We start from the raw sequence: 26,873 nt of genomic DNA, 5'->3' as shown, positions 1-26,873 counted from the left end.
TTTTGACTATTAGATATCTAGAGAATGATTTAGAATTGGATTGATCACTAAGCCAAATTTTATACTTAAATTCAAACATGTACCATCCCGTTTATGTCATCATGCACTTTCCTAATAATCTAAGCACTGATTTACAACATCTTGGCAATCTTGGATTTTTATATCTTTATTTTATCTGTCGATCAAGTCCAATTGAATTGAAATTTGATATATTAGTAGGGGGATTTTGGATCTACCTTTCTATACAATTTTAGGCTGTGTTGGTTGCATTCTTGGAATGCATTCCAGGTCAATTTTGCATTATCGGATGATAAAAAATATTGATTTCTTATCCAAGAATGCAAAATCGACTTAGAATGCATACTAAACACAACCTTAGTTTCCCATCATACATGATATATCATACAAATAAATGGGACGTCCATAGATATATATACTTATGAACTGTCCCATCCATAAAACCTACAGAAAAATATCATCACCTTTATTAAAATAACAAAGCAATTTCTAACATTAGTTTCATTAAAAAAGAAAATTTTTTTTTCCTACGCACTTGGGAAGAAGAAAATTCTTATCCACTGGTGATGTGACCATGTGATTGGACGCTTATGTCATCATTAAACTTCCACCCCTGTTGTACAAGATCGAAAATATCTATTCTATTCCAATCCAAATGGTTAGATATATTGTAGTTGTGGAAATTCCCTCTTCACCGTGCCTGTAAAGAAACGTTGACTTTTTTTTTAACAATTATTCTATATGAAGAAAATATTCTAAGACAAACTATCATTGTCACTAGGGTCTATTGTTTTTTCAAACATCACAAGGCATTTACTCTGCCCTCAATTTTTGGATAGTAAGGATACAGTCTAGATTAGTCTCACATATCACATTTCGAAATCTAATTCAATCAAATACCCCTTACTTTATTGGCATGCATCATCTTGTCTCCAAGTGAAAAAAGATAACAAAGAAATTAAAAATAAATGATTCAGATTTGTTTGTTTGGTGATTTTTCAAACGGACCAATCAATAAACTATTTGTCACAAGAGAATGTTATTCTTCCAAACGTAACAAGGTATCTACCCTGTTAATACCTACCATTCTAAACAAAGGCCTCCCTCCTGTAGTCCTGTTACTATCAGTTCCTACCAGGCACAAAACTTCTAAACAAAGACTTTCATAAATAATAAATAAAAAAAAGAAAAAGAAAAAGCGAAACCCAAAAACTAAACAGAGGAGGCTTTCATCAACTCGCAGGAAGAACTATTACCATACAATACGGTTATTCGATCTCAAGCTCAAAGTTTTCCTTTTTCTATTTCGATTTTGTTCCGTCAAATTTTTTTAATCTTTACTGAAATCCCAATTTTAATTTACTGATCAGACTCTCTATTTCTTCTCGCCGACCATACCCAGTTGAGATTGGGGATTAAACAGATTTTACTTGTATAGAGACTGTGTTTTGTAGTTAAATTTCGTAGTTACGAAGAAGATTTCTTCATTTTCTGGAATTGGGTTTTGTTTTTATTGTAATTAGGAATCCCATTGACGAATTTCTGGTCTTCTTATCGTACGTTGGCAGTTGTAATGGTTTGGACAAGTACCAATTCCAAACCTACTTCGTTGTTCTAATTTTTTTTTTAATATATAAACAAACAGTGATTTATTATTTGCTCAAACTCCAGTTCATAGAATTTGATTATTTTCTCAAATCAAATGGGTTTCGGTGATGTATTGATAAATAAGAGTGCCCTGCACTGAACTTCTTTACTGAAAGACAATGGTGATGAAAATCAAGTGGTTGTATTGACAAAGAGGGCTCGTCATGGGGAATTTCCTTGGAGGTTTTGTATTGCCTCTGCTGCTTTTAACAGGTATGCCATTTTTGTTCGATTTTCCGCAATAATTGTTTGTTAATTGCTTAAAGATTCTGCTTAATCCTCTGATTTTAAGAAAATGTCAACGAGATTAATTTTATTGACAATGTTCCAGGTGCTAATTTTTTTTGGTTGGCTGTATTCGTTTATTTGAATTAGATTAACCTCCAGTATAGATGAGGTTTGGAAGGGTTAAGTAGTTAAGGGTGTTTGATCGTGAAGGTCTTAGTATCCATAAAAGTACAATTATAGTTTGTAAGGAGGCAAGGAGTTGGTAAACAACAATTCCAGTGGTCTTTGGGTGCTTTAGAAACAGTTTCTTGTCCTCATTAGCAAAAGAAGTTCATGTAGTGAATGTCTTCTAAAGTTTTGTGGGAAATTTATGTTGAGGAAAGGGTTACTGTGGAATTCTTAGATCATATGATAAAACCTGGTGAATGTTCAAATATTACTTGATGCAGAGTCCTTTATGGTTCATACATGTCAACAAAAATTCATTAGTCAACTTGCCTATCGTTGTACATTTTCCCCCCCAGTGTTCAATGGTTGTTGGCTTGTCACATAGACTTTCTTTATTGATAAGGTTGTCCTAGGGCCTCTTTGCTTTTCATTGTCTACCCCTCCACTTTCCTTTGGTGAGGTGGTGGTTGTACATGAAATGCAAAGATCGTTTTTTGTTTAGGTGGTGTGATGTGTGCTGGGGTGGTCAAGGCTTTTAAAACTATCTTCTATTTTTTCCAGTTGGCCAAGTTAAGATTGGAAAAGAAGCTTGGGAATACCTATGTGTTTAATGTAAAGCTAGGTCTCAAGTAACCTAAGTCCAGAACAGATCACAAATATAACCCAACATAGTCACTGTTCTCAGACTTAATACCAGTATATAAACTTGTACCGAAACAGCAGGTAATAATGGATCAAAATCACCTTTATATCCCCTAACAATATTTAATGAACCCAGCTAATAGAACCAATAAAAGGAAGCTAACAAATACCTATCGCACGACAGAAATAGGGCCTCAAAACCTGATAATGAGCTGCTTTTAAAAATACAGCAACAGTGAATGAAAGGGGTTGAGGTTACTATCTAACAGTCTTGGTGTATAGAATAAACTCTCAAAATCTCAGGGCAAAGTGATGGCCCAATCTTTAGATCTCACACTTCTTGAGTTAGGGTTTAATAGCATATTTCTGGTACTGACCAAACCAGAATTCAGAACACCTTCAAATCACCATCGAGTGGGGGTCCCTAGATGGGGAATGAAATCTGCAAAGATCAGTCCCAGCAGTTCAAACACTGATGAGATCGACAGTCTTAAAGGTTTCAGCAGGAAACCTTCAAGAATGGGAGCCGCAGGTGATTGAATGCCTCCTTTGATCAACAACAATGGCTGCAGCAACAAAGTATTAATTGATGGAGATATCAGTGATGATAAACAACTTCAGAAGGGTCTTAATTGTACTCAGTTGGCCAGAAAATTACTACTCAGAATAGGGGAGAAACAGGGTATTGATTGGAGAAGAGAAGAAGGGGAAGAAGGATAGGAGACTATCTCAGTCTAGGACATCTCACCCAAGGTCTCTCACTTCACTGCCTCTCACAGATTCCTTTGCACAAAGCAAGCATTCTTTTCATTCAATAAATCATGGGGGAGACTCTAAGGTCCCCAATGATTTCCTAAAACAATAAACATTCCTAAAACAGAATTTAGAAAGTAATTAAAAAGGAAAAAAACTAAAAGCCTCTTACAAGGAAGATTGAGGCTTGTCCCCTAAGCAAACTAAAGTCAAACATAGTCTTGACTAAGTACATAAAATACTGAAATAAAAAAGGAAACAACTTAACCAGAAAATAGCTTGCAGCCCAAGCTATTCATCCCCACGGTTTGGCTTTGAGTGAGCCAAAAACACCCAGCCTGCATGGCCCGGCGCAGCCTTGTCTAGTTGGCCCTCTGGCCTATAGGTCTGGCTGCTTAAAGTGGCTTATGGGCCAGACTCTATGACTCTTGCGGCTTTACTTGAGGTCCAAGAATCAAAATCTACATTACTGTTGTCTTGCTGTTCCTAACTTCTTTGGACCTTATCTGCTTGAACTCTTAAATTTTGATTATAGTTGTGAGATGTAAGTGATTAGATATAGGAGTTTAAGATTTACAAGTTCTATGGAGCAATCATCATATGGGATTCTTAGAGCTGATTTAACTATGACCTCTTGAAATATACCCCGAGAATGTAGAGAGCTAAGGGAAATGTGGTTTGACTGCTCATGTCAGAATTCGGTAGAATTTTAGGGCTTGACTGTTCCAAATTTTTTTTCGGTGAATAAATATATTACCAAACCCCAGGAGGGGGCAGGGGGGAGAAAGAAGGGGGGGGAATATACAAGGAGAAGGGGAGAGCGAAGAGGAGGAGGGGAGGGGGAAGAAACAAAATCAGGCCATCCTAGAAAGGGTAGGCCGCAAAAGAGAGAGGTCTAAACCCTAGGTAACAACAATGTGCCTGTTCCTTGGGGTGTCAGTAAAAGATCTATGGGGTAAGGTGCTAAGCTTAGCGGAGACATCGAAAGAGATGTCTTTCCAAATCGAGTCAATAGATCTTGATTTGGAAGTCCATCTCCTAAGATTCCTCTCCATCCAAAATGATGAACAGAGCCAGAAACGAGCTTTCCAACCATGTCACAGAGAGTGCTGCCTTTGAAAGTCTTGAACATCCAGAGCCATTCTCTATTAAAGGGTAAGTGTCTCCTACTGCGGGCCCAAATGGACAAGAGGGCTTTTTTCCGGATGGTAGATGTAAAGGTACAAGCAAAGAATAGGTGGGCAGTGTCCTCAAAACCATTCCAATAGAAAATACAGTTGGGGGAGACAGGGATGTTTCGGTGAAGGAGGAAGGCTTGGGTTGGGAGGCATAGATTAAGCGATCTCCAGGTCGTAAGGCTATGGCGAGGGATAAGGCCTTTGAACCAGACTAGGTTGTGCCAAGGGGCCGGGGGGGGGGGGGGGCTAGGGTTACGAACAAAATTCCAAGCCGAACTAAAGCTAAAGCGGCCAGTGGGGGAGGGGAGCCAAACAACCTTATCCACAAGAGCTGGGGGGAGGGAAGGTGGGGCGGGAGAGTGGACCAGATCTGAGAGAGGATAGGGATGGGGGGGGGAGGGAGGAAACCAAGAGCCAAGAGAGATGATGGAGGATAGGGGGCAGATTTGGGAATGCTAAAGGAGTAGATCGCTCTAGGACCAAAGACATTGTAGAGAATTCCAAGGGGGTGCAAGGGGTCGAGCCAAAGAGAGATCCATCAACTACGGCCATGGAAGTGGCTCTAAGGGCAAGAGGGCGAAGGAGAAGAATCTTTCGCTAGATCCAGGAGGAGTCAGAGTGGATGGGAACAGTCCAGATGGAATCATTTTTGAGGTGATGGGAATAGACCCAGTTGACCCAGATGGAGTCATGCTTAGAGGAGATTTTCCAGATGAGCTTGAGGATTCCGGCAGTATTGGAATCCCGGATGCTGCGAATGCCTAAGTCCCCTTCAGCCTTAGGAAGGAAAATGGATTTCCAGTTAATTGGATGCAAAAATTTGGAGGCTTCTTTCCCTTTCCAGAGGAAGGCACTGAATAGGTTTTCTATGGTTTTGATAGTGGCTTTGGGGATACCAAAGATGCCACACCAGTACGTGTAAGATGATTAGAGGACCGATTTGATGCATTCAAGCCTACCCGCATAGGAGAGGAGTTTGCCTTTCCAAAGCTGGAGACACTTATGGATATTGTCGAGCATGGAGGTGTAGTGGTGGCTGGAGAGCCTAGCAGGGATGAGAGGAAGGCCCAAGTACTTGACAGGAAGGGCTCCAATAGTGAAGCCAGTAAGGCGTAAGAGGGCATCTTTGTCAGAGTCGGGGATACCGGCTAGGAAAATTTTGGATTTGAGGAGGTTGATGCGGAGGCCGGAGAGGTCCTCAAAAAGGCGGAGGGAAGACATGATGGCAGAGATGGAAGAGGGGGAAGAATATCATGAGATCATCAGCAAATTCCAGGTGGTTGAGGTTGAGATGCTTGCATTTGGGGATGGGGGAGGTAAGATGAGGATCCGTTTTGGATTGGAGACTCCTTGAAAGGACTTCCAAAGCCAGGAAGAAAAGAAAGGAGGAGAGGGAGCAGCCTTGGCGGATACGGGCTTTGGAGTGGAAGAATCCGGCAGGGGAACCATTAACCAGGATAGAGTAGGGGGGAGGAAATGCGGCCGAAGATCCAGCGGACGAAAGCAGGGGGAAATCCCATTAGGGAGAGCACATCACAGATGAAGTCCCAGCAGAGGGAATCAAAAGCTTTGTGGAGATTGATCTTCATAAGGGCTACGGGTGAATGAGATTTACGATCGAAACTGTTATAATACCAGAAGTTAGACAACCAGATTAGAGAAAGTAGAAGAGAAGAGAGAAGAAGAAGAAAGAGGAGGAGAAGAATTATAGAGTACAAATCCCAAGAGAGAGGAAACCTGCGGGAGAACTGAATGTTCTGTCGTAGGTCACTTAATGTATTATTTATAATCAATAAAGACTTAGACAAAACTGTCCTTACATATGCCGAAATACTAAAAAATAGAAATAACACAAGTAAGGACACAAAGACCTATTTGCCCTCATAACTATCGACTTCAACACTCCCCCTCAAGCTGGAGCATATATTTATCACCAATGCTCAGCTTGTTACAACAAGATCGAAAAGTAGGAGCAAATAAGGACTTTGTGAACACATTAGCAATTTGATCAGGTGAAGAGACAAAAGGTGTCTCAGCCAGTTTTTTCAAAACGGCATTATGAGCAAAGTGACAATCCACCTCTATATGCTTAGTGTTCTCATGGAAGAAGGGATTACTAGCAATATAGATGGCTGCTTGGTTGTTGCAAAACATCTTCATGGGGGTTGGAACAGAAAACCCCATCTCAAGAAGGAGAGACATAACCCACATCAGCTCTGTAGTGGTATGGGCCATGGCTCTATACTCTGCTTCAGTACTAGACCTGGTAATCATGGTCTGTTTCTTGCTTCGCCATGTAACCAAATTTCCCCCAACAAAAGTACAATAATATCCGGTAGTAGATCGACGGTCACTAGCAGAACTTGCCCAATCAGCATCAGAATAAGCAACTAGCTCCATATGTTTATTTGGGCGATAAATCAGCCCCTTCCCAGGGGCTCCCTTCAAATACCGAAGAACACGAATAGCTGCATCCCAATGATACTTGCAAGGGGACTGCATGAACTAGCTAAGAACCCCAATAGCATAAGAAATATTTGGCCTAGTGACTATCAAATATAACAATTTCCCAATTAAGCTTATGTAGGAATGAACATCTTTAAGACTCTCACCATCATCAGAACCAAACTTGTGACTAGGATCCATAGGAATATCTACTGGTTTTGCAGCAAGAATACCAGTTTTGGTCAAGAGATCTAGCACATATTTCCTTTGGGACAGGCTGATTCCCTTTTTGCTTCGGATAACCTCAATCCCAAGGAAGTAGTGAAGCTGGCCCAAATCTTTGGTCTGAAAATGCTGCTGTAAGTAATTTTTCACCTCCTGGATCCCACTTTCATCATTTCCTGACACAATGATGTCATCAACATAAACCACAAGCACCACCAATTTCTCTCCTTGGCGGCGAACAAACACAGAAGGGTCAGAGAAGTATTGAGTAAAACCAAATTGTGTGACAACTAAACTAAACTTCTTAAGCCATGCATGTGGAGACTGTTTCAGCCCATAAATGGCTTTGTGCAGCCTACACAGATGACCACTATTCTCCCCCTGAGTAACATAGCCTGAAGATTGCTCCATACAGACCTCTTCAAGTCACCATTAAGAAAGGCATTCTTGATGTCTAATTGATACAATGACCAAGCAAAATTCACAGCCAAAGAGATAATGATGCGAACAAAATTCAGACTAGCCATAGGAGAAAAGGTCTCAAAATAGTCAACACCGTAAGTCTGGGTGTACCCTTTAGCTACCAGGCGGGCTTTAAGCTACTTAATAGACCCATCAGAATGGTATACATCCACCGACACTTGACTAGGTCTTCCAGGAGGTAAATCCACCAACTCCCATGTATGTCGAGTCAGTAAAGCATCCATTTCCATATCCATGGCCTTTTTCCTGGCAGGATTATGAATAGCCTCAGTGTGAGTGCGGGGAATAGTATACGAAGATAGAGAGGTAGCAAGACTATGAGGACAAGAAGGAAGATGGGATAAAGAAACAAATTGCTCACTAGGATAGCTAACTAGAGACTTTTGAGTACATGAATGTTTACCTTTCCGAATGGCAATGGGTAAGTCATCAGGATCTGGATTAGCTGGTAAGTCAAGAAGAGCAGGTAAGGTTGGATCTCCACCAGAGGTTGAGGGAGGTGTAGGAAGCGATGCAGAAGGGCCAGTCGGATCTGTATGGAGTTGCCCCATGTGCCTCTTGCGCCGGTACACCTGTAGTGGAGTAGTCATAGGAACAACGGCAGGAATAGGAGGAGAGTCAGACACAACTAATGGATCATTAGACATAGTGGGATTATCAGAAAAATAGGATGTACCCTCGAAGAAGGTGACATCCACACTTACAAATTGCTTTTTAGTGAGAGGGTCATAACATCCATACCCCTTTTGGGTCCTAGAGTAACCCAAGAAGATACACTTGGTTGATCGAGGGTCCAACTTATCATCATGGAAATGGAGATTGTGAAAAAAGCAAATGCACCCAAAAACTCTAGGAGGCAAGCTAAAGCTCGGAACATCGGGAAATAAAATAGAAAAAGGTGACTGGTCACCAAGGACAGAAGAGGGCATGCGATTAATCAAGAAACATGCAGTAAGAACTACATCACACCAAAAATGTTTGGGCACCTGCATATGCAACATGAGGGCCCTGGCAACTTCAAGTAAATGCCTATTTTTCCGTTCCGCAACCTCATTCTGTTGAGGAGTATAGGAATAACTAGTCTGATGAATCATCCCATTAGTAACACAATAAGATGAGATTTCATTTTGAACAAACTCCAAAGCATTTTCAGACCGAAATATTTTTATAGAAGCATTAAATTGGGTTTTTATTTCATTGCAAAAATTCTGAAATACATTAAAAAATTCTGATCTATCCTTTAAAAGGTACAGCCAAGTAGTTCGGGAATAATCATCTATGAAAGTGACAAAATAATGAAAACCATGTCTATTGCTAGCACGACATGGACCCCACACATCTGAATGTACTAAGGAAAATAAAGAAGTGCTACGGGGCATACGACGAGATGGAAAGGGTGCACGATGATGCTTACCCACCTCGCAGCCCTCATACTCTAATTTATTTAAACTCTTAAACTGGGGAAAAACAACTTTTAACCTAGGCAAAGATAAATGTCCTAGCCAGATGGGGCAGCACCATGCAAATAATAGAGTCCATCTTTCTCACACCCTCCACCAATCGTCTTCCTCGTGTGAAGATCCTGAAAAACATAGTAAGAAGGAAAGAAGGTTACCGAACAATTTAGATTTTTAGTAAGTTGGCCAACAGAAAGAAGACTTAAGGGAAATTGAGGAACATGTAAGACTGAAGAAATAGAAATATTAGAATTAAGAGATACAGTACCATGTCCGGTAACAAGAGTAGAGGAACCATTGGCCATAATAACAGGAGGGGTGTGAGAGTTAGAAGAGATAGAACTAAAAACAGATGACTTACAAGGCATGTGAGCGGAAGCCCCCGAATCAATGATCCAGGGTGTGGAAGTAGTGGAAAAGAGAGTAGCAAGAGTACTTGCGTGAGCTAATGTGGCAGCGGTGGTGGGTGCCCCAGAAGTGGAAGTGGATGATTCCATACTCTTGATGCGACGCATGAGTTGTTGCATCTCATCGCGAATGTTGGTAGAAGAATCTCCCACGGTCAAACCAGCCTTAGTATCGCTAGGTGTAGCAAAATTAGAGCCATCTTTAGAAGCTGCATGATTGGCAAAGGTTTGAGCCCATTCGGGTTTCCCATGTTTGGACCAGCATTGTCAACAGTGTGATTTGTCTTCCCACAATAGGAACATAACCGGGCTGCTTTATCAAGATGCTGTCCTCCAGAATTTTGACCATTAAATCCACGTCCTCCCCCTGAACCACGGCCTCTAGTAGTAGTTAAAGCAGAATTTTCCTTGGGATTGGTGTCGGGCTTGGAGCTAGGAGAAACAATATGCTGCAATCTAGAAAAAGTGTCATTCAAGGTAGGGACAGATTCACCAGCAAGTAGATGTCCTTTAACAACCTTGAGGCTAGGATTTAAACCAGCCAAAAATTTAGACACAAAATATTCGTTTCTTTGAGCCTTCAACTTCTCAATGTCAGTGGTGAGGGGCTGGAACACATTTAGTTCTTCGACTATTCCCTTAAAGGTACTGTAATAGTCTTGGAGAGACTTGTCCGATTGCTGAAATTGAAACAATTTCTCATAGAGGTCGAAGATACGTGTCATACTCTTCTCTTGAGAGTATGTCTCCTTGAGATCATCCCAGGACTCCCTTTGCCGTGGTGTGGAACATAACATTCGCAGTAGTATCCGGCTCCATGGAGTTCCACAACCAAAACAAAATAATAACATTCTCCTTATTCCAAGTACTATAATCCTTAGAGTCAGGTTCTGGAGGAGGAGAAGTAATATAGCTAAGCTTGTCCTTAGCTATAATTTAAACTCGGACAGCCTGTGCCCACAATGAGTAGTTGGAATTCCCCTTCAGCTTTATGGAGGTAATCTGAATATTCACATTATCGTGGGGGGTCTTCGAATTTGCCATAGTGTATAAACTTAAAAAATCGATAGGGACAAGCACCCAGAGTAATCGATTCCGAAAGTAATAAAGGTAGAGAAGCAGCAACCAATACCACTCGATAGAAGCATCCAAAACAGAAGTAATAGACAGCCAGCAGATAAAAAAGATGACTAATCTTCCGCTAAAACAGAAGTAATAGACAGCAGCAGCATCACACCGATAGAAGCAGTCAGGACAATGAACAAGGCATAATCAATCTCAGGGTCTCTGAGAAGGAGAAGGAAATCTTCAAATCAGCAGCGCCATCATTCAAACTAGGGTACAATAACCTCCAGAAGCACTAAATATCAGGTAGAAGTAGGCCGGAACCCCAGGACATCAAGCAAAACCTTCCCAGAGAAAATCGATAATTGTCAGGGTTGTACCCTGGAATCGATCTCAGCAGTCTTCAAGAATGGTTGAGGGAGAACTCCAATCAATCATCATATCAAGTAGTTAACAATAGATATCACTCCATTAATTCTTCAAGGAGTGGAATTACATAATAGAAGAGGCAGCTATAGGTGGCTGTACACCAAAAACAAAAGTCGATTAAGGGAAATCAGAAGAGGAGTGTGGGGGGGGGGGGGTACTCCAATCTGATTAATCCTGCTCTGATACCATGTTATAATACCATAAGTTAGACAACCAGATTAGAGAAAGTAGAAGAGAAGAAAGAAGAAGAAGAAAGAGGAGGAGAAGAAGTATAGAGTGCAAATCCCAAGAGAGAGGAGACCGGGAGAACTGAATGTCAACTCACGGGTCACTTAATGTATTATTTATAATAACTAAAGACTTGGACAAAACTGCCCTTACATATGCCGAAATACTAAAAAACAGAAATAACACAAGTAAGGACACAAAGACCTATTTGTCCTTATAACTATCGACTTCAACAGAAACCTCGCACAATCTCCGAACAGAGAATAATATAATCCGCAATACTTCTCCCAGAGATGAAGGCCGATTGATTGGGGCTGACCAGGGACGAGATGACAAGTTGAATCCTATTGGCAAGAATCTTTGCAATGAACTTGTAGAGAAGGTTGCAAAGGGAGATAGATCTGAAATCAGACAAGGAGGAGGCTCCATCCTTTTTGGGGTTGAGATGAAGGAAGGTTTGGTTGATCTGGGCAAGCTGGCTGGGTTTAAAGAAGAAGCTACGAATAGCTTTAAAGAGGTCTCTTTTGATGGAGTCCCAGCAACTGAGGAAGGAGCCCATACTAAAACCATCCGGACCAGGAGCTATGTTGGATTTATGGGAGAGAATAGCTTTGGAAATCTCATCATCAGGGGGGATGGATAGAAGGAAGTCTGTCAAGGAGGGGGGGACAAACTTATTAATGAGGTTCGGAGGAATGGGGGAGGGGGGGGAAGGATGGGATTGAAGAGGGAGGAGAAGAAAGAGTCCGCTTCAGCTTTGATGTCAAAGATGGAGGAGATGTGGGTTCCATCCTGAGCGAGGAGCTAGGTGATGGAGTTGGAATTCAGCCTGGCTCGCAAGGAACGATAAAAATATGCCGTTTTAGAGTCTTCCAGCTCCAGCCATTTGATTCTGGATTTTTGGTGCAAGAAGCTTTCTTCTTCGAGAGAAAGAGAGAAGAGTTCCTCAGAGAGCTTTTTTCTTCCAAAGCAAGCTCAGGGAGGAGTGGGTCCGATTGGAGCCGGGATTGAACTCAGGCAAGGTCGGACCGGCAAGAGGAAACTCGAGAAGGAATATTGCCAAAGGTGGATAGGTTCCAGCGCTTGAGAGGATTTGATGTGGCAGAGCTTTCTAGCAAAGGCAATAAGGGGAAGGGAGAGGTAGAAGACTGGAGGGTGCCACATTTGGAGGATGGTGGGGAGCTAAAGGGGATGGGAGGTCCACATATCAAAAAATTTGAAAGGCTTGGGACCGAAGGAGGAGTAGGTTTGGATAAGAAGGTGGCAAGGACACTGATTGGATAAACCCTGGAGGAGGAAGTTGGCGTGGGAATGGGGGAAGGTGGAGAGCTAGGTTTCGTTGACAAGGAGCCGGTCTAGCATGCATGCAATTCGGTTAGGGCCCACTCTCCGGTTATGCCAAGTGAGAGGAGAGCCTGACCAGCTAAGGTAATCGATGCCGAGGTCCTCGATACAATCATTGAAGGCATTGACAGAAGGAAGATCGAGGGGACGCCCTCCAATTTTTTTGGATTGGAATTTGACAACGTTGACACCACCCACTCCCCCAAGGGAGGGAATCCATCCTAGATTTAAGGAGAGAGGTCATTTCAAAGGGCCAAACGGTCAGCAACCAAATTATGGGCATAGACCACGGAGAGGAAGAGGGAAGGGGAGGAGTTGGGGAAGGAAAGGTGAAGGTGGAGGAGCTGGGAGGAGGAATAGGAGATGGAGATGTGTATTTTAGAGGGGTCCCAAAGGATCCAAATACGGCCATTAGGAGAATGGTTGTAATTGGAGAGGAGGGACCAAGAAGGAGCAATGAAGGCAGCAATGCGAGAAGCGTTCTCTTGGAGAACAAGGGTTTCCAGGAGAGCGCAGAAGGAGGAATGAGTGGACTTGATAAAAGATCTAATGTCCTGATGCTTAGCTAGGGAGTTGAGACCCCTAACATTCCAAATGAATCTGGCAGACATGAGGAGCTAGAGGGAAAGGGGTAAGGATTTCCTAGGGGGGATGTATTTCCGGCGGGAATAGGCAATAGCCGGGCAGCGAACAAAAGGGCGATGAGGGGGAAAGGGTCTGGCAGGACCCGGGGGGAGGGGAGCCAGCTCAGCAGATAAGAAAGAGGACTCGGGTTGACCGAAGGGTAAAGGAGGGGAGAGGATGAGGGAGTCAGAGGAAGAACGGGTTAGGGGAGGCTGGGAGGGGGGTTGGAGAGGTGGGCTGGGGGGGGTAAAGATGGGGGAGATTATAAGAGAAAAAGGATTTGTTGAGGATGGGGGGTAAATGGGATGGGTTAGAAGATATATGGGCTTGAAGGTTGGAATGGGTTGGTCTAAGGGAGAAGGAGGTAGGTGACGGTTTATGGGCCTGAGAAGAGATTGGCGGGTTGAGGGTTAACTGGGGTGTGGGCTTAAAAGGATGGTGTAATGATGTACTGGAGGAAGGGTTAAGAGGACACATGGATGATGGTGAAGGAGTGGGGCCTGGTAGGATGGAGGGTAAGGGGTTAGGTAAAAGGGGGGGGGTAATTGGGAATAGGGATAAGAAAGAAAAGGAGGATGACTACTAAAAGGGCAAAGGGGTTGGGGAGAGGTTACCAGGCCACCGCAGAGGAGAGGTACGCCTATCAAGAGAAAACCCACTGAAGGAGGCGCAGACCTGAACTTCAGCAGCATCTGTGGCAGGTGAAGCCTGGAGTGGCAAAGCGTGGTTCAGCGTCATCACGGTGGAGGCGGCATGTGTAGGAGATCTTCCATTCTCGGCTAAGAGATCGTCTTGGGCCAAGCAGTTCAGCAAAAGAGACTTTCCAGTCACCAAAAGGGAAATCTTGTCTCCAGGAGCAGTAGCATCAGCAATGGTTGAAGAGTGGACCTTGTCCAGACCAAGGGGATTGCAGGACAGAGGAGCAGGCTTTGGCAGAGTTGAAACGTCAAGGTAAGCAGAGGCCAGAAGGGCCTCGGGACCAGCAGGCGGCGGTGTCACTCTGAGAGGGCGAGAACCAGAGGCGGGAGGATCACGTCGGCTCAGGCTGTGGCGAGAAGAAGATCTTCCTCTGTGAGAGATCCCAGCGGAGCTTGACCGTTCCATTATCCTCTATTAATCCTTAGAATCTTAAGCTTTTCAGTTTTGACTCACTGGCCCAAATCTGCTAGTCAACTTGAGTGGTCAGAGTCTCAGAGAAGAATGAATTTGAGAAACAGTCGGATTGTGATCAGTCATGAGAGGAGTGATTTTTCTCATTAACCAGAGGGGCCAATAGGGAGTTGTTTGGACTGTACAGTGGAATCCTCTTGGTGCAATCATCTTGGCCTAGACTGCTCTGGGGGGTTATCACACTGACATTTGGAACTTTTAAGTCGGCATAATGGTTATTATGGAGAGGCATTTCCTTTTTGTCTGGATCCTCCATCTTATCCTTGCTATTTTGTGGTTGGCTACATGTAATTCGTAATGGTTATTCCTTTACATTGAAATAACTGAATCAAAATTCATCTCATAAGATTTGGCTAAAGTTCTGTACCAGATTCTGACATTACCCTTTTCATCCAAGCAAACCTTTGTTATTAACATCTCGTCTCAATAGTCAATACCACCTGTTATATTATTGCCTTTGGGCTAGCAATTTTTCTACTAGAGCTTACATTCTTTTTATTTCTTTATATAATCAAGAATTTATTGTGGTATGCTCAATTGATGCATAAGGCCTGGAATTCGTATTCATTACCACTTCAAAGTTACGATTACAGCTGTGATCACCAGCATCTTCGATATCTAAATTTGTTTTTTTAATTATTTTTGATACATTAAACTTTTTTAATAGTCCAGGTTTGTAAAGTGGTTATGAATTTTCACTGTGAGATTTATCAGCTGTGTATCCTGAGTCTGTGTGTGTGCATTTAAATTAATGCCACGTAGTCTATCAGCTGTATATCCAAAGTCTGTGTGTGTGCATTTATATTAATGTCACGTAGTTTTTAATCGTTTTCTTCTTTACTGTTTCATGCAGCTGCTCTACTCAATTGGAGTTTGATTTCTCTAGTTGATTTGTTGGCATTTCTTGTCATTCAATTTAGTGCTCCAAAAATGGGTAAGGTGCTTGCCCTCTCTCTCTCTTTTTTTTTTTAAAATTTAATTTTATTGTAACTGTTTAAAAATCTTTCCATCCCTTTGGTCGTTACAAGTCTTATCCTGCATAAATTTTCTGGTATGAAATTTTCAATCTCATTACTTTTTTTGTGATATCACTGCTTCATGATAGAAAGAAAGGACAGATGTAGAAGTGCATTGATCCAAAAGGGGAACCAGCTCAAAGAGATATCTCAAAACCGAAACATTTACAAATCCCTCCCGTGAATTTGAATATCACTCACAAAGGGATAGCTTTCCATAACATACCCTAGGATGGACATACCTGGGGTTTGGCTGATTCATCGGCCATCTCATTAGTACTTTTCAGTTTGAATTGGAATGAAATAATTAATTTGGACGCTAGATGCTGAATGAATCTGATGCAGATTCAAGGCTCAGCGTGCACCTGACGCATGAGGAGAAAAACTAGACCAGAAAACCCTTTTGCGGTTCTGATTTTGGGCCAATTTTCTAGTTCAAAACTGGTTCTCCAATCATGGATCTGTTTAAGAGTTGTTATCTTTTTTATTTTTCATTAATTAGTTTCCTTGTAAAAGCTGGAATCCTGGTTATGAATTTCAGTCCTTTTGCTGTTTAGTTTTGGCTAGTCGAAGAATTTTCCTGGTTTATTTTGGTTTTCTATTTCATGGTTAGTTTAGGAGTTCAAGTTGGTCTTGACTTCTACTTTTAGTTCCTGTTATGGTCAGGGTTGGGTCCAGCCTTTCTTTTTTAGTGTTTGCTTCACTTTAGGCACTCTCTATATAAGTTTGTAAAGGGCTCCAGCTTTGTGCGCGTTTTGCAGTAATGAGAATTGGCTTAAACCTTTGTTTATTCTGTGGTGATGCAGTAAACCTCTGTTGTGGTGATTCCAGTCTAGGCTATAGGGGGTGATTCTTATGGTCATATCCTTCTCCTCTCTTCTATCTTCCCTTCAGATTAAAGTCAGATTGTTAAGCCCTGCGTATGGTTTCTTCTTTTGATTCTTAGTTGCTGTTGGGTGAAGTCTAGTCTCTATTAGTTGCTGTGCATCACTTATTCTTCATAAGTTGTTATCCTTTCCAAGACCAGCAACTTCTGGCCATCGATTGCCATTATACTTGAAATTCCTTGTTCCAGCAGGCAATCTCAACATATCCCAATTCCAAACTGAAATTTTCTGGAGTTAGACCATCGGCCAGTTTTTGAGCCTTTTCTGAGTTGTGCTTGATAAGTTAGGTTTCTCCATGTTCTGATTCTGAAGTTTTGTATTTTGAATTCTTATTCACTGTTGGATTCTTCAGATCTCAATTCCTGCAGTTGGATTACCCCAAACTTTTGATATTTGATTCTTTCATTAAAATAAGCATTTGACTAGAATTTCAGTTACATCTGAATTTCTGATTCTGTTTTATTGGTTTTCTCCTGAATTCTGGAGAACTTTCCTTGGTCTGTGATTCTGGTTTTTGGTTGGTTTCTGGAATTCTTACTTGAGGTGGTTCAGAACCACATTAGGTGTCTGATATAGTGAACATAACGCCATGGTTTCGGTTAGGTTCCTCATCCCTCTGAGTCCATAAAGAACATCCATCCACATTCAGTTGAGGTAATCCCTTTGGAGGAGGCTTCTATAATGCTACCATCTTATCTACTGTCTCCCACAAGAAAATCAAGGTTTCCAATCCCAAAAGAGCTTACCAGCAGGAACATTCTTAAAAAGATTATGCACTGCAACCCAAATTAGCAGCCAGCCAGCCATAGCTTTGATTTTGTCAATCACCCTATATATGCAAGTTAAATAGTCTCAGAATAATCTAAAATTTCTCTCTTCCCAAATGCACCAATAGAGGCAAACAATACCCTTTCTCATTAAAATTGCTTCTTGCAAACTTGTGAAAAGGAACTGAATGCGAATACCAAGAGAGCTTCTTCACTTCTTCAGGAAACACCCAAGGCATGTGTTACAGGGTCAAGAAGTGGAGCCAAAGTTGTTTGGGAAGGAAGAAAAAAAGATTAGGCAGTCAACCATCCACAATACACATCGAAGAGATTTTGGTGAAATGGAGCGCTGCCAGCAGTCTCTTTTGACATTTATCATAAATAAACATCTTTTTGTGATTGATCTCCCATCCCAATGCCTGCCTTTCTATTGGAACTTTGGATTTCCAGATTATATTAGAAGGAAAAGAACCACAATGGTTTTCTTCAACATCTGCATGGACAAAGGTGCAAAAGCAATAAATGAAGACTTGGAGGAAAATTTATATGATGCTTGCCTTTGGCGCCTTGGCCTCACGGCCCTTACCAAAGTGTCTGAGCGTCAGGATGGTTGGCCATCATTGACTTGCCTTGGCGCCATGACAACTATGATTAGAGCCATGTGTGTTCAACTCTTCATTCGTCCACTGGAGGTCTTAGCAAGCTAAGCAACAAGGATCTCTTGGGGAGATGGGCAATTGGCCATCAGTTAACTATCCAACATCTGTGGATCCTCCCCCTGATAATGTGATTAAGCTCAACATTGATGCCTGATGGCAGCTCCATTGGTAATCTGGGGCCACCTGGGATTTTTTTCTTTTCGGGGGGTGGGGCGTTAGAGACCAAGTGGTCAGTGCTGCTGTTTTTTTCTGGTCCTATTGGCTATTGTGACTCAATTGCAGTGGAGTAAAAAGCGGCTATTCATGGAATGGAAATCTCCCTTCAACATGGTTGTGTACATTTGATAACAACTCTTTCTGAGAGCTAGAGCCTTATGTGCTAAGTGCTAACTGATATTTTCATTTGCATGGAGGATGCGTTCAGCACTTCAGCCAACTCATTAGCTGAGGAATTGGCAAAGTCAGGGATTACCAGGAAGCCTTGTACTTGTAAATTCTGTTGAGGATTACCAATTTTTCTTTTTGTATTTATGGGCCTGTCAACAAATAACCACCAAGAAAACATCAAGGTACAATTCCTCAATGGAATCACAATAATAGAACTACTGAGGGTATTTGTATCCCCAGCAGCATCTTGGCCTAACCACGCCTTGCTTAGTGATAGATCTGCCAAATCATTTGTAGACCTCGATTTCCATTGGATCAAGCAGTTCACTTGTGTAGCCAAATGCTTTATTTTCATTCAATTCTGTTGAGGTGAAGAGAATTTGCTTTCAAAGACGTTGATGTTCCTTCTAAGAATCTCATCATGGCTTCATTTAACAAGTTCTAATCCAAAAGTCCTCTCCCACTTGGCAAAGAAGGACCTCTGTTTCATGCGTCTCTTCGCATAAAAGATTAGGTTACCAAGGAAGAGTCCAATGTGCACTGAGGGAGAGAGCTCATATGGGCTTGGGCATTGAAAGTGTGACCAGCGCAGTTCTTCTCATATCTCCTTCCTTTATGCTTAGATTGTTTCTCCTGTATAATCTGGATTACCATAAGTGACGAGCTTTTCTTCTCCGTTTTCTCTCTTTAGACAAATGGTTATACCTCATCTTTATTCAACAGGATTTCATATTCGGAGGCAATCCGGTGTGCCATGGTTTATTATTTTCTTCTCCATACTGGCCAGTCTCCCACAAGTGATATTCTATATCATTTGGGCTGTTGAGGGTGATGAATGGAGTGTAATAGATTCTTGGTGGGCAAAGTTACTCGGATATGTGAGGTAAATTTTTGGGTTAAGTTTTTGTCCAATTCTTTATTCCTTGGTTTAGATTGTTTCATGTATTTTCATTCCTTTGCATTACACTCTTGTATCTATTGATGTTGAACTCTTTTGCAGAGTCCAGCCCTCGAGATCTTCACCTGCCATTTCTTTCTTGGTCGCTCAGTTATTAACAGCTGTTGTTGCTCTATTTGAAATCTGTGGGAGTAGGTTTTTACTGATTCCATGGCAAGACTCCTCTTGGGGCCGTTTCTTATCATGCATGGAACGTTTAGGTTAGTTAAATTAAAATAGTCATATTCTACAAATTATTTTTGTGTATTCTTAAAGTTTCTGAAATATGTTTACATTTTCGACAATTCTTTCATAAGTCTATGCTTACATTTTCCACAATTCTTTCTGTGACAATACCAGAGCAGTTAAACCAGTAACAAAAAAGAAGAAGGGAGAGAAGAGAATGGAGAAGACAGAGAGAAGAAGTACTGCCCATGGTTGTGTTGTAAGCAGAATACACCTACCGTGGGCTGCTATGATCTATTTATAAGTGTGGACAGATTTAAAATTAGGGAAAGCTTGGATGATCTATTCATCCCAAGCACTCTTTATTTATAAGAGTAATAAAACAGTAAACATCTGTATGGTAGCAATGTGGGACTAAACCACATAATACAAAACTAATAAAATAACAAAGAAAGAGGTCCGAGAATACCCCACGGTATTCTGGCCATATATCTAACACTCCCCTCAAGTTGGAGCATATATATCATGCATGCCCAACTTGTTTAAGATAGGATGAAACAGCTTGCTACTCAGTCCCTTAGTGAACACATCAGCCGCTTGATCAAGAGACTTCACAAAGGAACACAAATGAGGCCGGCCTCAAGCTTCTCCTTGATGAAATGTCGGTCAACCTCCACGTGCTTAGTACGATCATGCTGGACAGGGTTATGAGCAATGCTAATGGCTGCTTTATTGTCACAATAAAGCATCATGGGAAAAATGGACAGCAACACCGATATCCGTAATAATCCTCTAAGCCACGTAGTTCACAAATTCCTCGAGCCATCGCACGAAACTCGGCTTCAGATCGGACCTGGCCACAACATTCTCGCTTCTTCGCCATGTGATAAGGTTCCCACCAACAAAGGAACAGAACAGAGATAGATTTCCTGTCAGGAGAACCAGCCCAATCGGCATCAAGATAGGCTTCAATGTTAAGGTGACCCGTGGGAGATAGAAGGATTCCCTTTCTGGAGCAGACTTCAAATACCTCAAAATACGACTGATCGCATCCATATGAGAGGAATAGGGATCATGCATGAATCGGCTCACCAAACTCACAAAAGAATCGCAATGTCAGTCGTGTGTGAGAAAGGTAGATTAACTTGCCCACTAACCGATAAACACCCTTGTCAACAGGCTCACCTTCTTTCTCCCTAAGTTTTGTAGTAGCTTCCATAGGAGTATCCAAGGATGATGACCTAGCAGCCCCTGTTTACGTAATAGATCAAGGACATATTTCCTTTGAGAAAGAAAGATGCCCTTTGAAGAGCGAGCAACTTCTATCCCTAGAAAATATTTCGAGGACCAAGATCTTTGACCTCAAACTCACGGCCAAGGAGGAGCTTGGATCCCGATAGCATCACCATCATTACAAGTGACCACAATATCATCCACATAGACTATGAGAAGAGTTACCTTGTCACCGACTCGTCGATAAACAAAGTGTGATCAGCATTACTCGCCTATAACCTGCTGAAATCATAGCCTTGTGAAATCGCCAAACCATGCCCTAGGTATTTTTCAGCCCATAAAGTGCACGCTTGATCCTGACGACCTTGCCCTTGGTCCTGTCATCGAGAAGCCTGGTGGAATGTCCATATATACCTCCTCCTCAAGCTCCCCTTGGAGGAAGGCATTCTTTACATCTAACTGTGAAGATCCCACCCAAGATTTACAAGACAGATAATAGCACCCGGACGGTGTTGAGCTTCATCAGGTGCAAAGGTCTCCGATAGTCAACTCCATAAGTTTGAGTGAACCCCTTTGCAACCGGACGTGCCTTATATCGATCCACGAACCATCACCTTCTGTTTGACCACGAAGACCCATCTACATCCAACTGGTTTCTTTCCCGAGGAAGAGTCACAAGCTCCCATGTATTATTTTTATGTAGTGCTCTCATTTCTTCCAACATTGCGCCTTCCACTTTCCATCCGTAGATGCTTCCTGCCAAGTTTTAGGAATCGAAATGAGAAAGAGAAGATACAAAAGCACGAAAAGATGGAGAAAGAGAACTATAAGAAACAACACGAGATATGGGATGTAAAGTACAAGTCCTAGTACCTTGCGGTGAGCAATAGGTAGGTCTGGAAGAAGAGGGATTACCAGGAGATGGAGGATCCGGATCTGGAGCCGGCAATTGGATGGGTATTGGTGCTAAAGTGGATTGCAATCGCTCTCGTTGGTTCCGCCTCGTGTAGGTGAGTATGTTGGAATTGTCAATTCTTTTCTAAATTCACCAATAGTTCTCTCGATCGAGTCAGCTCCCCTGAATAGGAACATTAACAATACTATTTTCTAAGGTCTCCCCGTAAAGGATTCCCATTAGGTGAGGGAGGAACAGCCGGAGGAGGTTGGACATCATCCAAAGGAGGTTGGGCATCAAAGGAGGTGGGCAGCAGCAGTGGTGCCGGCAAAGGAGGCTGGACAGCGAGCCGAGAGGAACCTCTAGTGGAGGAATCTCAAAGGGCACATCTTCACTAGAACTCTCCCCTGAAGAGGTGGTGAAGAATAATAAGAAAGGGTCTCATGGAAAACAACATCCATACTTACCAAGGTACGACGGGAAGGGGGATGGTAACACTTATAACCTTTCTCGGGTTGGAGAATAACCCAAGAAAATACAACGGAGCCCACGAGGCTCAAGCTTGCCTGGAGATCCGGTATCCCTAGCATAACACACACACCCAAATACTTTGGGAGGGACAATAAAGGAGGAATGGCCCAAGAAAACATCGAGGGGGTACGGGAATGAAGAACCCGAGAAGGGAGCCTATTGATGAGATAGGCGGCGTGAACCGCATCCCCCAATATTGAGAAGGAACATTCCTCGCAAACATCAAAGCCCGGCCATTTCCAACAAATGGCGGTTTTTTCTTTCCGCCACACCATTCTCAGGGGGGTATCAACACAACTAGTTTGGTGAATAATGCCATGATCACCAAATATTTTGAAATTGTGATTCAAGAATTCGGTTCCATTATCACTTCTCAATATTTTGAGAGTAGCTTGGAACGAGTTTGAATCATCTTATGAAAATGCTGAAAACATGAGAAAACCTGATTTTTAGTGTGCAAAAGATATACCCAAGTGTTCCGAGAATGACAATCAATAAAAGAGACAAACCAACGATGACCGAAATAGAGGGCTTGCGACTAGGGCCCCAAACATCGAATGTACCAAATTAAAACAAGAAGAACTCCTTTTATTTGAAATAGGATAAGTTGAACGTGTCTGTTTGGCCGAACACAAGCCTCACAAAAAAGTCATCCTTAGTATGTAGGGTGACCAAACTAGGAAATAAATGAGCTAAAATTCCTAAAGGGGGTGACCTAACCGAGAGTGCCACCGGTAAAGTTCGGAAGAGACCAAGGAGTTCGATGCATGGAGAAGGCAATGGTGGTGGAGAGAAGCGACATCATCAAGCGTACAAGCCACCATGCACTTTACCCAATCCAATCGTCTTCCCGAGTCCGGATCCTGAAACACACAATGAGATGGAAAAAAATGACTTTGCAGCTTAAGATCACGAGTAATACTACTAATGGAAAGAAGGTTAGTAGTAAAATTAGGAATATGTAAAACAAAGACAAGGGAAGAGAGGAAGTGCAGTTGATGAGTCCTTTTCCGGATATTGAAGAAAGGGACCCATCGCCACTTTGACCTTATCTTTCCTGAGTGGGAGAATATCCGTGAAACAGATTAGAGGAACCGGTCATATGATCGTGCTCGTGGCTCCATCTATGATCCAAGGATGGGAAGCCACGAAGCAAATGACCTACAAATGGAATACCCGACCGGGCAAAAGTGTGAACTGAAGGAGGTGAGGAATTGGCGAGTCGATGTAGTAGAGCGGCGGCGCGAAGTCCCGAGCATACGTAGGAGGGCACTGTGAGATCATCCTGGGATAGACCAAGTGTCGAGTAGGGGCTGTAGTAATGATCTCGACCGATGGGCCTTGGTCTTTGTCTTTATCTTTGTCTTGGCAGCCCGTTTAGCTTCAAAATCAGCCGGTTTCCCATGAAGTTTCCAACACTTCTCTTTGGTGTGATAGGGTTTGTGGCGTGCTCACAAACAACAGTCCCCGTAGTAGAATCACCAAGAGAAGCAAAGTGCCACTAGGTGCGTAAGGGGTCGGGGCAGCAGCCTTGAGAGCTGATCTATCGCAATAGCGGGTGCAACATGGCAGCCCTACGGTTCTCCTCGAGATGAAACCAATGCATAAGATTGTTCGAGTGTGGGAAAAGGCTTATGGCCCAACACTTGAACACGAATTGGATCATACTCCACATTCAAGCCAGCCAAAAATCATAGACCACCGATCTTGTCCACATGCTTCTTATAGGAAGCAATATCAACAACTTGTAGACGGGTGGAAGTCGGAGAAGTGGTCTAATTGCTGCCAGTTGCGTAGAGTAGCATAGTACTTAACCGAAAGTTCACCTTGAGTGGTATGGAGGACCTTCGCCTAAGTTCATATACCTGGCATCATTGCCAAGCTGCCCGTAGGTTTCCTTGCAAGCAGCCCAAATCGTAATGTGTCTAGAAGAAGAAAGTTATGCCGCAAATCGTAGTCATTGAACCAATTAAGTAGGACATGAGAACACCATTATTAGCAAGCCACCGTCCCAGAGCGGGGCGGGGCGATGGGTTGAACACTAATGCCATTAATATGGCTGGTGAGACCACGGCCAGCAATGGCAAAAGAGGCGGACTGGACCATAAAAGGTAATTCGAGCCATCAAGTTTAATAGGATTTGGTGTGAAGTCGTGGGTAGTCGATCTTGTGGTGACCATCGGTAGGTGGCTGATCTGAAGTAGCTGAAGAATCGAGAGAGTCACCCATACTTGCCAAGATAAAGAAGTCCAATAATGTCTTCAAGTGAAGGCTGAACTAACTCAAATCGAGACAGCAAGAAGTGAAGAGTCCTATATCGATAATGGCGGGGGTTTTTGATAAAACCTCAATTGCTGAAATCGATGAGGATAATAAGGAGTCCAAAAATCTGCAGAAAAATGGCTTCAATCGAGGTCAATCAACCCTCTATCTTGGAAGAAACAGCCTGCAGAAAAATCAGGAACATCAGGCTACAACAACTCCAAGATCGATAGGTGTCGGGGTTTTGCAAAAAACCCTGTGATAGTAGGATCGATCTCAAGGAGGTCTTCAAATCTGTAGCTAAGAACTGAACCAATAAACAAAGAAATCCTGCTGCAGTTTGTGGTCTTCAAAGGAAGGAGTTAATGCCTTGTAGTTGTTGTAGAAGCAAGCTCCAAAAAACTGAAGATCCAATATCGCGACAGGCTTGGCGAGTCCTTATCGAGCAGAATTATAGTGCATAAAAGAGGTAATGGGGGCAGCAACTGGATCGTATGATCACCTCATCGTGCTGCCCTATATGGGAATGGAGAACAAGGGAGAAGAAGGAGAGAACTAGAAGAGAAGAAGATCGAAAGAGAGAGGGAGAAGAAAACTGAAATTCGAAGGAGGGGTTTTGTCCCTAACTCGAAATCTGCTCGATACCATGTGGACAGATTTAAAATTAGGGAAAGCTTGGATGATCTATTCATCCCAAGCACTCTTTATTTATAAGAGTAATAAAACAAGAAACATCTCAGTATGGTAGCAATGTGGGACTAAACCACATAATACAAAACTAATAAAATAACAAAGAAAAGAGGTCCAGAATACCCCCACGGTATTCTGGCCATATATCTAACAATAAGTATTGAAGTACAACTCAAATAGGACTCAGCCAGCAATACCCAAAACACCCCTAACTAACACTAATTAATAGCTGTACTGATTTCCCAAGGAACAGGCACATTATTGTATCCTGGGGTCTCTCTTCTGTCACTTTAGTTCCTTCTAGCCCTCCTTCTTGAGTGGGCTGTTTTGTTTCTTCCCCTTTTGGGGGCCTTGTATATTCTTTCTCCTTCTTCAGTAATGAAATTTTTATTCACCCAAAAAAAAACATTAATTAATAATAAAGAAAGAATACAAAAGAGTCCCATGGTATAATAACTAAGACACTGCCATAGTAACACTACAATACTTAACACTCCCCCTCAAGCTGGGTCATAGACATCAACCATGCCCAGCTTGGAACAATTTTGAAGAAAAACGTTCCGGAATAAGGCTTTGGTGAACAAATCCCAAGCTGATTTTGGGAACTAACAAACGGAGCATAGTTCGAGAACTGGTCGAGATCTCCTTTTTTTGGGAGGTCGAGTCGAGTTGTCATACGAGTTAAAAAAGTGCAAAATCTCAGTCGAGATTTCTCGCCTTGATCTCGAAATCTGGACCCAAAATCCTTTATATGAGTGCCAGATCTCGAGATCTGGGCGAGATCTTGGTGGGAAATCTTGGTATATTGAGAAATCTTGGTATACAAACACTTTTTTATGCCAGAAATCAGGACAGACACTTATTTATGTCTCATAAGTAAATGTTTTTGTATTTGTATTTCATTTAGTTAAGATATTATTCATAAATAAGAAAATACCCCCCTATTTGAATCCAATAAAAATAGTTAAAAAAAAATCAAATTCCAAAAGGAAAAAAAGTCAACTCCCTAGTTCAAGAACAAAAACTGGATTTTCGGCAGTAGGTGCAATTTTCAACTTTCTAATGCTGGGGTTTTTCTCAAAGCTAAAAATTCCATAAATCTTAATATAGTAAAACATTGCTAAAAACCAATAGTCCGGTAAAATATTCATTTGTTTTGATGTCCAAAAAAATATTTTCATTCAGAGCGATTTTGACAGCATTCGCGCACACCAAATTAAGTTTGACCGGTACATAATTCCTTCAATATAAATCAGATTTAAGCAATCTTGGACTTGTTGGAAAGCTTTCAAAACAGGAGGCTTGGCCTCCGCCATCAGAATGAAAATAAAGGAACAGCAGCAAACAAAGGATTGGAATAACTCCAAACTATAATCAAACGACCTTCCACAGAGGGCCAACAATGCCCTAAATAGTTGCCAAAATCAGAATGTCAGATGAAGATAATATGAAGATCCAATTCTGCCAATTAGAGAACAAAAACAGACTACCATTGGACTGTATGGAGAATTCAAATTCCAGCAACCCAAGATCTCAGATCAGCTCCAAAAATAGGTCGAAGGACCTCTTCAAATAGCTTAATAAAAGCCCCAAATAATCAGCCAAAACCAGATGACAAATCTGGATTATTTGAAGAAGTCAATACTCTTAGAGATTTCAGGTATCGAAAACAACAGAACTGCAATTACTTTTCAGAAAAGCCATGGATGAAGATCATACTCAGATCGAAGAACAGAAACAAGTAGGGCTTCAACGCCCTAAAATCTGAGATTGATCCGCTAGGGGATTGAAAATAAATCAGGGGATAAAACGTCTGCAAAATCCCTTGAAAAACAGAGTACCACCAGCTTGGTTTAATGCAAACTCGACCTCAAACCAGGGAAACCAGTGGGAGATCGATTGCAGCCAGGAT

General features: G+C 42.1%; 1 protein-coding gene across 3 annotated transcripts in view; it reads left to right on the top strand.

Annotated features, from left to right (window-relative positions):
- Positions 1–1,681: 1,681 nt before the first annotated feature.
- Positions 1,682–26,873, top strand: part of LOC122657993 (piezo-type mechanosensitive ion channel homolog) — a 105,511-nt gene continuing 80,319 nt past the window's right edge. For 2 of the 3 annotated variants that reach the window (XM_043852827.1, XM_043852826.1), the window contains exons 1-4: positions 1,682–1,878; positions 15,365–15,440; positions 18,946–19,110; positions 19,228–19,385. In XM_043852827.1, coding sequence (XP_043708762.1) covers positions 1,830–1,878; positions 15,365–15,440; positions 18,946–19,110; positions 19,228–19,385 — 448 coding nt within the window. In that variant the 5' untranslated portion in view covers positions 1,682–1,829. Of the gene's footprint in view, positions 1,879–15,364; positions 15,446–18,945; positions 19,111–19,227; positions 19,386–26,873 lie in introns of all 3 variants that reach the window. The other variant, XM_043852825.1, reaches the window with a different exon arrangement.

This window comes from Telopea speciosissima, chromosome 4, assembly GCF_018873765.1.
Source record: "Telopea speciosissima isolate NSW1024214 ecotype Mountain lineage chromosome 4, Tspe_v1, whole genome shotgun sequence".
NCBI lineage: Eukaryota > Viridiplantae > Streptophyta > Magnoliopsida > Proteales > Proteaceae > Telopea > Telopea speciosissima.
This window is presented reverse-complemented; position numbering and strand designations above follow the sequence as displayed.